At 40.4% G+C, this 12,744-nt stretch overlaps 1 protein-coding gene across 1 annotated transcript; it reads right to left on the reverse strand.

Annotated features, from left to right (window-relative positions):
- Positions 1–1,226: 1,226 nt before the first annotated feature.
- LOC108888569 (F-BAR and double SH3 domains protein 1) lies at positions 1,227–5,507 on the reverse strand (the record flags this gene model as incomplete). Its single annotated transcript, XM_051067276.1, has 4 exons — positions 5,369–5,507; positions 4,605–4,702; positions 4,379–4,424; positions 1,227–1,299 (listed from the first exon to the last, which is right to left on the reverse strand). Coding segments are annotated over exons 1-4 (238 nt in total), but the record flags the coding sequence as incomplete, so codon positions are not given.
- Positions 5,508–12,744: the final 7,237 nt, after the last annotated feature.

Consider the following 12,744-nt stretch of genomic DNA (forward strand, 5'->3'; position numbering starts at 1 on the left):
ATATGTGCATAGTCCTGTACTCAGTGCCAGACTGGTTGTTTTTCTGTTTCATTTAACCGAGTAAAAATGTTTGTGGAGAGTTGTGATAAGTTGGGCTATTTTTTTTTTACTATTTTGATGGTATCCACCAACACCTCACCCCTGATGACTGATAACTGAGTAATGCCAAAACCAAATGTCATTACAGTTTATTCTATTCCACTTGGTCTGTCATAGCTCTGTGATAAAAGACTTGTAAAAATTTACATCTGTTCGTATGAGTGAAATCTAACATTGCACATTAGCATATTTGTCATATTTCTGCAGATACTGTTTGTATACCTCCATCTGTATAGTTAATACTGAGGACCACATTGCATATTACTCACCTGTAAATTTATCAGTAAAAAGATCCTTTAATAGAAAATTCAGACATATTTAATGAATGTAAGAGTTTTTAAAATGCCTTGGTAACATTTTCTAGCTAGCTACAAATGCAACTTGCAACAGGTCCTATCCCATTTTTTTCTCACATGATCTTATTATTAACACAAACCACTGACTGGATGACTAACTTGTTGGGATACCTGAATCAACTCAGAATCATCATGGACTTTATACCTGCCTGCTGTTAGCTGGCTAAAGTGCTCCTGTTGCCCTCTTATGCTCCTGACGTTGTGTTGATTGTTTTTATAACAGGCCAGATATTTGTGTGAGCTTCTTTCTTGTGTTAACAGTCACATGTGTCAAATTGCCAACATTGAGACAAAAGATTTTGCTGTGGCTACTGTGTTATAGTATTGGTCGGCAACATCAATAAAGGTATTTAGGTTATGTTAGTGTGTTTGCTTATTTGTTATTTTATTTGGTTAGCTTTTTAAACACAACCTTCTCAACTGTTTATTTCCTCAATAAGATGCAATTGCTGAGCTTTGACTGTCCTCCAAGGTGCCCAAACATAGGACAAATTCACTCAGTGTCAAAGAGTTGGAATATGACACACTATCAAACCTCATCTCCTGAAAGCGAAATGTCATATTTACATTAACACAACCAACCATTGCTCTTTACAAACATGTTTAAATTACAACCTTGGGCTAGTGCAACCTTCCACTGACTGACAATAACATAAGAGCAACCAGAACCAGCAGTCTAGTGACTGGCTGTGTAAAATAAAATCACCCTACCAAAAAATGAAACAGAAAACAGCTGGCGAGTCGGCTGTGTGCATGTGTGTGTGGAGTTACCAGAAGTGATAGCATCTGTATTTCCTCTTTGCCAATCTCTCTTCTGGTACTGAACAGCTAACCTCTGAAGAGCCTGAAAATGCAGTTTACCACATCACAACCCAAAGAAAAGACAGTAAAATGTAGTGTAAGGACAACACAACATGCTTTAACAGGTCGGCCTCAATTGGTGCATTCCCTAACTATCATTTGCTTGCACACAGTGTAAGAACATAACATTTCATAAAATGTCTACATTTAGCTTGAGATGATGTACTAACATGGAGTACCTTTTGTTGTTAAACTTACACTGAGCTATGTTAAATGACCACTCATGTTTTGTTATAGAGCAACTTGCAGGGTGGAGACCACAGTGAATCAATGTGTGGGGAAATGATGTAGGAACTGGAGAGGTTGAAAAATATATATTTGTATTCATATGACGGACCACAGCTGTAATAATTATGAGCCTGCTCAGTGTCCAAGAGACCAGGAACAGACCAGAATCAGGAGAAATAACAGCCACAGGAGTGAGGTGGAGTAATGCTATGAGGAGAACAAGTGGAGGACTGGGCAGGTGTCTTGATGAGTGAACAGCATTAGCTAACGACACCTAACAATGGCTAATGCTGCGTCCACATCACAACATTATAAAGTTTACTATCACATATCAGGAAATATCAAAACAAGTACAGGCCATACTGACTACAGATTGACACTTCACACATGCTTGCTTGTTTTTGAAATCACGATGCTGGCTAATTTTGGAAGTTAGCAACCATTAGAAAACAGGACTCTGCTCATATTTTCATTGAGCAGAGGGTCCGTGAGGATTGCTGCTGCTGACAGCAAAACCAGAAGCTGCGAACAGTGGCCTGGCGACGCATCTGAGTAGATCGCAGGAACCACTCCAGCAACAAGTCTCACACGGTTCTGGCACTACATCCCATCTTTATTACATTGCCGGAAACAATCATCCTGTCTGAAATGAGAGTTGCACCACGACCATGTTCTTAGTCACAGATGCAGCAGTGAAGTCTCCCCACCTGCACAAAAACGCACTTGAGCACGAAACCTAGCACTGTTTCTTTTCCAGTCTGTGACTGTAATGTCCTGAACGGCTGGAATTTGTGCAGCCTGCACCACATACAGTAAGTCTGCAAGATCAGACATGGATATTACACCTGTAAAACTATTGAAAAAACACCACATGACTGCTCAAACTCACCCACAAACCCACTGCTACACAATGTATAGAGTCGATGTTGAGTCGATTTTTCTAGGAACTTAGCTGAAAACAGACACATTTTCCTCTGAATTTTTACCTTCATGTCTTGTAAAGCATATAAACTCTTGAATTAAGTGGTCATTTCAGACAACATTTAGTATCAATTCTTTAAAAATTTAACCTGCAAGTTGCTCTTTAAGGATAATGTTTCCATTATCATTCTCTGTTAATTTCTTGAATTCCTATTGTTAACTCTGTTTTTGCCTTAACATGATGTTATACATTTTTGTAGCTATGTACTATCATCAGGTCAAAATAGACTTAGACTTAGATTTGACTTTATGATCCCTTTGGGATGACTCCCTCAAGGAAATTAAATAAATTCTATTTGTCTAAGATTTTTCTTTATGACAAAGTACCAAAACGTGACATTTCCATCCAGACACGTAGCCAGTAATGGGTCTGGGCAGGCCAGTGACTGGGGGGCGGCACTGGTGGCGGCACTGGCCCGCTCATCCACGTTTGAGTGAAATAAACTTTTTAAAATGAAAACTCATATAAGAGGTAAATCTAAAATTGTCTTATTGTTATTAGTGTTTATTTGCCATCTGATTAAAACTGATTAGAACTGCTGAAAAGAAAGCCTTAGGAACATAATTGACCCTTCGCTAAGTCCCTCCCTTAAATGGCCTTGTCCAATCCTTAATTAACAGTATGACAGTTAGCTGCTCATCACAAACAGGACAGTGAGCTGCATTTGTGGCTCAACACTGGACAGAGGCAGCTGTCATTTTGAACCACCAACCAGAATTTCCTGAAATATTTATTTCAGGAACCTCGTACAGAAAATCAAAGTCTGTAACCTGTGACACAAAAACGGACAATATTTCAGAGCTCCCCCTAAATGTCTCAAAATAGGCTTTCAGGGGAGCTCGGCTCTCCCTTAGCTCCCCCATAATTGGGGAGCCCATCCAATTTTGTACTGGCCCACCCAAAATACAATTTCTGCCTAAGCCACTGTTTCCCTCAGCCTTCATCAGCTGTACTTCCATGTTAACTCAGCTAGCAAACATTAGCAGTGTCATTGTGAGCATGTCAGCATGACATCAGAATTTTGCGCACAACACAGCTGTAGAAATCACTAGCATGGCTATAGACTGGTTTCAAAACACTCGGATATCTTATAAAAACGATTGGCCCCAAGCAACTCTGTCTGCTGCTAACAAATCAAGTGTCAGACATTTTCACAACTCTGTGGATAATGCCAAATGAAAATAGCTACTGGATACTAAAGGAAACAGCACAATCCTCTCTCTCTCTCTGTTTCTCTCCCTCTCTCTCTCTCTCACACACACACACACTCATCACATGTCTCACACGCATATATGTGACACATTCTTCACCATGGTGTAAAAACACATAAACTAGGACTTTGCTTAAAAAGGTAGAAACTTGGAACATCTAGTGAGAGAGTAAAGCCCGGCACACACTAAAAGATTTTTTTAACCTGATTTAGAAAATGTGAGAGACCACACACATGATGACAAATAACTGCAGATTTCACAGTTTTGTTCCTATAGTGTGTGGTTTGCAATGAAAACACAAGAGGAGAATCTGGCAAGATAATTGGTTAGAACCATCAGATAATCAGGCCTTTGCTGACTTTGATTGGGAGGGGGGATTTGGGCTGATAATTGGTGTGGGCTGATATTATTTTTTGGTGTGTACCTCGCTTAAGGGAACCTAGTTAAGATGGCATGACAGTGTGTTGAAACATACAGACACACATACTGGACACACACAAGTCACAGGAGACAATTACAAAAACAGCACTCAGGTACTGATATGGGACCTCAAATCAATAAATGAAAAGCATTTCCAGTAAAAACTCAGAGGTACCAGAAACAGAACTAATAGTGGACTAGAATAGCTTGGGTTTACTCACCTGACCATACTCCTTTTCTATAGCTGCTCGATGCTTACTGAAGGACCTTAGGGAACACAAATAAAAACACAACAACAACACATAACATCAACAGACCTGTCTTTTAAAACGGTTTAATTCTGTATTTCTGTACTGATCCTTTTGTCTACCTCTATCTGTCTCATAGAATCCAAAGGGAGAATTTCATACTGATATCCAGTCTGGTGAGTCACAGACAGTACTGTACCTGATCTCTTCCAGCAGTTCGGTGTCTTGATGTTGTTTGGTCTGCAGTTTACTTAGCTGCTCTGAAAACACCAGTTTCACCTGCTGGCTCTCCTTTACCTGCACACACATGCACATGCACACGCGTGCGCACACACACACACACACACACACACACAAATGTAGCATTTAAAAAGACATATCTTCAAAGATGAACAAAGATAGATCAAAATAAAGAAACCACAGTGTGCATACGTTTATAATAGCTGTTTCCTGATGGCTTCATTAGCTGACAGAGACAGCTGTCCCAGTCACGAGTTATGAACTGCAGAAAAACTGAGACAATGTTGGATCTTGAGGGAATGATATTAACTCCAATTCTGACTGGAGTACAAAATGTAATGTTTCACATACCTTACAATATAAAATCTTATGCAGTACATTTATTTAGAAAACATATTTATTTTTATTTGGTACATGTACTGTACTCAGTTGGGAATATACATTTTCGGTACTTGCAAGCAGATGCTTTCACCTTCACATGGCATCAAGAAAATGTATCTATTATACCAACATGAAATATTTCAAATATTTGTTAAATGCACTTATTGTAGTATCACTGTTGTCACTGAAACAGCCTTCACACAGAATTTAAAAAATATTACCTTTAAATGAAGGTGGGCTGGAGGAACAAAAATGAAAGTAGTGGGGTAGTGGAGACACAGCGTGTGTCAGCAGTAAGAACTCATCATATTAATATCTACATGAGACTCAGCACTATCTTACCTTCCTGGGTGGTGGTTGCATGTTTGGATGCTGGTTGTGTCCGTTATTATTTCCGTCCCTGTGTTAGCTTGTTTCAACTGTGGTGTGCTGCTAACTTCCTCAATATTTTCACATATGCACAAATGCAACTCTCTCTCTCTCTCTCTCTCTCTCTCTGTGTGTGTGTAGCTATGTGTGTGTGTGTGTATCTCCTCTCACCCTCCTCCCCTATCTATCTGAAGTGGATGAGAGGTTGAAAGTGGAGGTGTCTGTTACTGCTCATAACATAGAAGGAATCCTGATCATTAATAATTTGGTTGCATCAACTTTCTGACACAGTATAAAATGTATAGAGCTCTCTGCTGGTCTGTTACAGAAATAGTAGCAGCTTTCAGGTAAAGGAAGATAAAGTGGTGCTGAGGTTGTTTTATGAACCACTGTTAAACAGGATATTAGGTGATCTGCAGTGGAGAATCCTGCGGGGAGTGCTGGCTGTCAACAGCTTCATTTCTAAGATCATGGTGTCCATCAAGTGTCCCTTCTATCAAGAATAATAAACTATTTTTCAGAGGTCATTGGTACAGCACAAAAAAATCACTGGCTGTCCTCTCCCCTCCCTGGAGGACATAGCCAATGCCTGCTACCTTTTCAGAGCTTCAAACATCATAAAACTGTCCACACCCTGGACATCTTTGACCTGCTGCCCTCTGGCAGGTGTTACGGGACACTCAAAACACAAACAAACAGACTTAGGAACAGTGTCTTCCCCTGGGCAATCTGTACTTTAAACCAACTCAAACATGCATAACACTTACGATGTGCAATGTGCTTTACTTGTGCATCTGCTGGAGTTAATCTTTTCAAGACACCTGCATTTTTATCTATTTATTTTATTATTTATCTAAATTAGACTTTGGGTTTTTATAGAATGTATGTGAGATTATTTTCTTCACTATTTTCAAAAGTCTTTTTTAACTTTGTGGCACCATATGGGAGTAGCACTCCAAATTTATTAGACTACTATTTTAATATAATTAAAATAAAGGCTGTCTTCTTCATCATGTTCTTCAATAGCAGTATAACTAGGGGAGTTCAGACCTGAGCCAGCCCTACCTATGAGCTTTATCAAAGAGTAAAGTTTGAAGCCTACGCTAAAAGTACAGAGCTTGTTTCTGCCTCCTGGACCCAAACTGGGAGAAGCTTCCACAGTAAAGGAGCCTGATAGCTGAAAGATGCACAAGACCAGACCCAAAGAACAGGGGAAAGGCAGGACTATATATACATAGAAGGGATCATTACTAACAGGACACAGGTGGGGCTGAAAAAAGGAAGAAGACAGAGACCGGAAGTAAAAACTAGTGATAGACCAATATGGTTTTTTCAGGGCCGATACTGATACACTGTAAAATGTGATTTTGACTGTTTGTTATCTTAACATATTATCCTATGTCAGTAGGACAAATGATTACTGAGGTTGTTATAATGACATGAAATTACTTGTTAAAAACATCTCAATTACAAAATAAATGCTAAATTGAAAATCCAGGTCCAGCTGAATTAGTAATGTATGTCAACTTGACTTTGGAGACAGTGCCGTGATTAAAAAGCCTGCGTCATCATGTTTTTGTGACTTGCAATGCATTATGGGCAGCTGCGGGTCGATACCATGTTGCTCCTTCCCTCCCACCCCCTTTTTTGGACATAACCTGGAGGCCATCGTCTATGACATTTTGTTTCAGAGCTGACACTATTTTAACATCTACTTTACTCTGAGAATTTAGGATTTATTCCGACGACACCACAGATGGTGATTGCTGGTGCAGTGGAAAAACGGACAGGATTCAAACATAGTCCTCATATCTTTGTATTGAGGATGATTTGGCAGGAATAGATGAGGTATTACAAAGTACTGTTGTTCAATATGTGGATGACATTATCATTTGTTCATCAGATGAGGAAACATGTCATAGGGACTCAATCAAATTGTTACAGATATTGGCAGAAAAGGGACATAAGGTCTCAGAAGAAACTGCAGTATTGTCAGGAGAAAGTAGTTTATTTGGGTCAGACAATAACGCAGGGACACAGAAGTATTTCTGACAGTCAGTTAGAGGCTATTCGTAAGGCTCCAAAACCCAGAACAGTTAGAGAGATGATGACATTTCTTGGTATTGCTGGTTATTCCTCAGCTTGGATTGAGGATTATGCTAGTTTAACAGGGCCTTTGAGAGCTATGATTAAAGATACTGGGAATGCTCAACTTCATTGTAGTCTTACCTGGACATCAGATGGTCTTTTGGCGTTTGAGACAATTAAACAGAGGTTACAGGAGGCTCCAGCATTAGCGCTTCCAAACTATTCTAAGAATTTTTTGTTGTATGTGTCCACTTCTACTGGAGGTAAATATGCATGTGCAGTTCTTTGTCAGCCAACAGGTACAGGAACAAGTCCCCAGCCTATTTCTTACTATTCTACTGCTTACTCAGAGGTAGAACTGGGCTTTCCACTGTGTTACAGAGCAATGGTGGGAGTTTTTTTGATGTACGATAAGGCATCATCTATCACAATGGGTTATCTGGTGACCATTCTTACTCATCATAGCCTCAGAAACCTTCTGAACTATGGTAAATACACATTAACTATGCCTAGGCTCAGAGACTATCATAGGCTCTCAGAGCAGGAAGATGTCACCCTAGCGAGGTGTGTAACAGTGAATCCAGCTGAGAATTTGCCAACTCCAGAGGATGGTGAACCGCATGATTGTGTTCAAGAAGCAGAGAAATATTCAAAGCTTAGATCAGATTTGCAAGAGAATTGTGTGAGGCGGACCTGGAGTATTGGACTGATGGATCCTGTTATCGTGTGGGAGATAAATTAAGTGCTATGCTGCTGGCTATGCAGTAGTAAAAGCCCAAGGAAGTGGATTTGTTGTAGAGAAGGCTGAAGTAGTACCACAGCCTGCATCTGCTCAGCTTGCTGAACTTGTGGGGTTGACTGAAGTGTGTTTGTTGGCGGAAGGCAAACGAGTGACAATATATACCGATTCTGCGTATGAACATAATGTGTGTCACTTGTTTGGGTCAGTGTGGAAGAGCCGAGGGTTTAAGAAGACGGATGGTTCTCTGATACAGCATCACACTCAAATAATGAAACTGTTGCATGCTATGATGAAGCCTAAAGAGATAGCGATAGCTAAATGTGCGGCACATAAAAAGGATGTGTCAAAAGTCACACAAGGGAATAAAGCAGCTGATGAGGCTGCGAAAGCAGTCACGGGAGCAGACAAATTGGGTAAAGTTTTTCTGGTCACTAATGAATGGATCTGGAAGATAAAATCATGCTTAGGGATGTGATTTCAATGCAGGAAGCTGCACCAGAAATTGATAAACAGTTATGGCTAGACAGAGGTACCACTTGAGATTCTACTGGTCTTTGGAGAAATCATGAGGGGCTGATAATTGCACCCCCAGACCTGTTAGGGTTGATGATTCAGGAAGCACATGGATTAGCTCATGTTGCAAGGGGGGAAGTTAGGAGAAAGATCACAAAGGAATATGGTTTTTGGGCACCATGCTTGCTTGAACAGATTGATTATATCATCGGCAGGTACAATCTGTCTGAAAAATAATGTTCGAAGGGGTGTGATGGTTCCTCCTGGTTATATTCCAACAGCAAGGGGTCCTATGCGTGAGTTGGTTGTGGACTTTGTTGACATGATAAAACCAGTTGAAGGAAAGAGATACATGTTAGTAGTTGTGGACAGATTTTCGCGATGGCCAGAAGCCTGTCCAATCAAGAGGAAGGATGCTCAGTCCGTTGCCAAGTTATTGTGTAGAGAGGTCATAAGCAGGTGGGGACTTCCAGATCGGATATCCTCAGATAATGGGAAAAAGTTCGTGGATAAGATGGTGAAATTGATTTTATAAAAATTAGGAATTAAACAACGTCTTGGAGCAGTCTATCATCCACAAAGCCAAGGGATTTGTGAAAAAATAAATGCCATTGTGAAGAACCGCATTGTTAAAATTTGTCAGCACACGGGTTTAAATTGGCTAGCAGCACTTCCGTTGGCATTAATGGTGTGTCACTCGAGTGAGCTGCGTGATTTGCATATGACACCTCATGAGTTGGTTACGGGAAGACAGATGCCAATGCCTTGTTTGCGTATAAGTGGAAAGGGTCCAAGTTTATCCCTTTTGGAAGATGAAATGCGAGCGTATGTTACATATATGGCTAATCTGCATGAAAGAATATCCACATATGTTTCTGACAGGCAAAGAAAAGAGGCGGTGCAGGAGAGGCTCGATAAGCAAAAGAGGAGCACAGTGCAACCTGGACATAAGGTGTTCGTGAAGGTGTTCAGGAGGAAGTGGTACAACGAACACCGTGAAGGACCATTTGAAGTTGTTCGCAGTACTGGAACTGCGGTCCAGATTAAAGGGTCACCAACTTGGTATCATTTATCACATTGTGTTAAAGCGCCAAGAGAAGAGGCGCCACACTCTCAGAGCTGAGATGTTGGAGGCTCAAGAGAATGGGAGGAATATGTGGGAGAACATGCAGAAGAAATGCATGAAAATCTCCAGATTCAAAACCCAGAAGGGGAAATTGTCCATGTTGGGGACAACGTTGATGATCATGTGCACATTATTGATGATGCCGGAGGTGACTCTGCAGTTAATGGACAGGAAAGAAAGTTTGTTGACATTGATTTTAAATATGTCCCAGAAACAGCAGAGTCAGTTTCAGTGGAGTGTGAAGCATCAAAGGTTGCAAAGGGCTGTGACTCCAATATTCAATACAATTCAATTTTATTTATATAGCGCCATATCACAACAAAAGTCATCTCAGGGCACTTTTCATATAGAACAGATCTAGACCATACTCTTTAAAATAGGTATTTACAGAGAGAGACCCAACAAATCCCACCATGAGCAAGCACCAGGCGACAGTGGCAAGGAAAAACTTCCTTTTAAGAGGCAGAAACCTCGAGCAGAACCGGACTCAGGGTGGGCAGCCATCTGCCTCGAATACAGGAGAATTTGGAGATTCAGTTCGACGAAGGAGTCCAAGACCAGTTCGGAAAAGAGTCAAACCAAAACGTTACCAGGACTAGGGTCAAAGTGACCTCAGGGAAGTCAGTTCAGCTCCCATGCCAGTGTACGGGAGAAAATAGTGGTGAAGGAGAATTTTGAGTCCAATGGGAGCATAACTATGGCAGGGTTTTAAATCTGTCAAGGACATCAACATTAAGGAAGTATGTGTTACTTAACGATAAAAAACGGCTGAAGACTGAAGGAGATTGTAGTCTCTATGTATATAGGCCCCAACAGGATGATCAAGGTGATTATAGGTGTTCTTTTTATGATCCGAGGTTTGAGAGTGAGGGACTTAGAGTTAGTATAGTGACTCTAGAGGTGATAGATGACAGTAAGAATATGGAGTTTCCTCAAGTTGTAGAGGAAACAAAAGAATTGATAACAATGGCATCAACTCTCCAGCCGAAAGTTGGAAAAATGGAAAGTATATCTACCCTTTCAGTGTTAAAGGTTACCAAAGGTATAAATGTATCACATTTAACTACAGTGTCACCTCAGATGATCTCTGTGATGCCAACTCCTTGTTGTAGATTGTGGTTAGGGTTAATTTAGGAAGAGTAGCCCACCTTCCTTGTCAGTGTGGGAGATGAAATGTTGGTGGTACTAATCCTCCTAAGTGGAAAAATAGTCGTGGTGAAGATGCGTTGTTGGCAGGACCTGAAGTTGATATTGTGCCTCGGGATCAAAGGAAGTGTTTGTTGTATAATGATATGATGTGGTTAAAAGTTGTGGGTGATTGTTCACTTATTTTGCGTATTGTTACTTGGGAAGATCAAGGGGAATACACGTGTACTTATTTGGAGTCAGAGTTTAAATTTGTTCCATTTCAAAATTATTGGATAGAAGGTTATATAACTTGTGAGGTAATACTTTTGATAAAAGACCTGAATCCTGTTGGAGTTTCCCTGGTTGTTAGAGGGGTTCAGGAAGAATCCACCATGGTAACTACTCCAAGGGTAAATAGTATACAGATGAAAGTTGCTTCTCTAGCTCAGGAAACGACTAAGGGTGTTAATGTATCAACCCAGGCTACTACTTTAGAAATGACTTCGAAGGGGACAAATATTACACTAGCGACAACATTTTTGACATCTATGAAACCTATAAATGTGACACAGGCACCTGATATATTTTTGAAATTTAGAGAGGTGGTAAATGTAACTCAGAACCCTACATTTAAGACAAAGCCTAGTGTAAACAGTAGTAATGAAATAAGAGGAACAGACGGTGGAGGAGAATGATGTAGGTTTATCTGTGACAGATCAGAGAACTTTTCCAATGAGGAATGAGTTTTTTGATTTTGATTGGACACCAGATGACATGACTGATCAATATCGTGCATTACAGAAGAGAGAGATTAAGTGGAAAGCATATGGTTTTGATTCTTCGAGACTACGAATTGCAGATTCATGGGCAGGCAGGAACCTATGGTTCCAGCAGGTAACTCATTCTGTAAGATCGGTCAAGAAATTGAATTGCTCATGTATAGTGAAGATTCCAGCACCAGACACATGGCCTTCAATTTTAGAAACGGTGCCAGAGCTGTTAACCACTGTTTGTCAATCTTCTGCATTATCGTGGCTGTTGTATCAGCAGCAATCAGCAGGAGATACAATGATGGCTTTGTCAGTGAATTTGTTTAACCATTGGAGGATAAGTTTAGGTGAGAAGTGGGGCAAAGCATTATTTCCATGGTATGGTGTGGTATTTTTGGCAGATCATATTGATAATATTACCTATACCCTACAGGGCTTTGCAAATGAAACCATCAGGGGTTTTAACTACTTGTCAAATACCCAGAGGAGTCACAGATTGATGTTGCTGAAACATGACATGGCTTTAGATTATATTTTGGCCAAAGGTGGCCTATGTGTGGCTTTGAATTTAACTGGGGATGCCTGCTATACTTTGATTCCTGATACTTCTGATAATATGACTAGCATCACAGAGGCATTGAAGCGTATAAGAGATGCGTTTGGTCCATCAGAAGGAGCTGGATGGTCTGCGAATGCTTGGTTGCAGGAGAAATTAGGACCGGTGGGAGCAGTGTTAGTCCAGATTTTGGTGGCAGTTCTTTTATCGTTGAGTGTGATGTTTTGTTTTGTACGTTGTTGTTGACCTTTGTGAAGGCTATGATATTGAGATGGGTTGGAGTTGTAATGCCTGGAGAACAAGTTCAGATGCCATTGTTACAGGGGATTGACACAGATGGTGATGAAAAAGTAGTGATAGAAGGTGAACTGTTGGAGACATATCCATTTTGAATATTTAATCTTATTATAATTTTGATATTGTTTT

The sequence above is a fragment of the Lates calcarifer genome, unplaced genomic scaffold, assembly GCF_001640805.2.
Source record: "Lates calcarifer isolate ASB-BC8 unplaced genomic scaffold, TLL_Latcal_v3 _unitig_1379_quiver_2528, whole genome shotgun sequence".
Lineage (NCBI taxonomy): Eukaryota > Metazoa > Chordata > Actinopteri > Centropomidae > Lates > Lates calcarifer.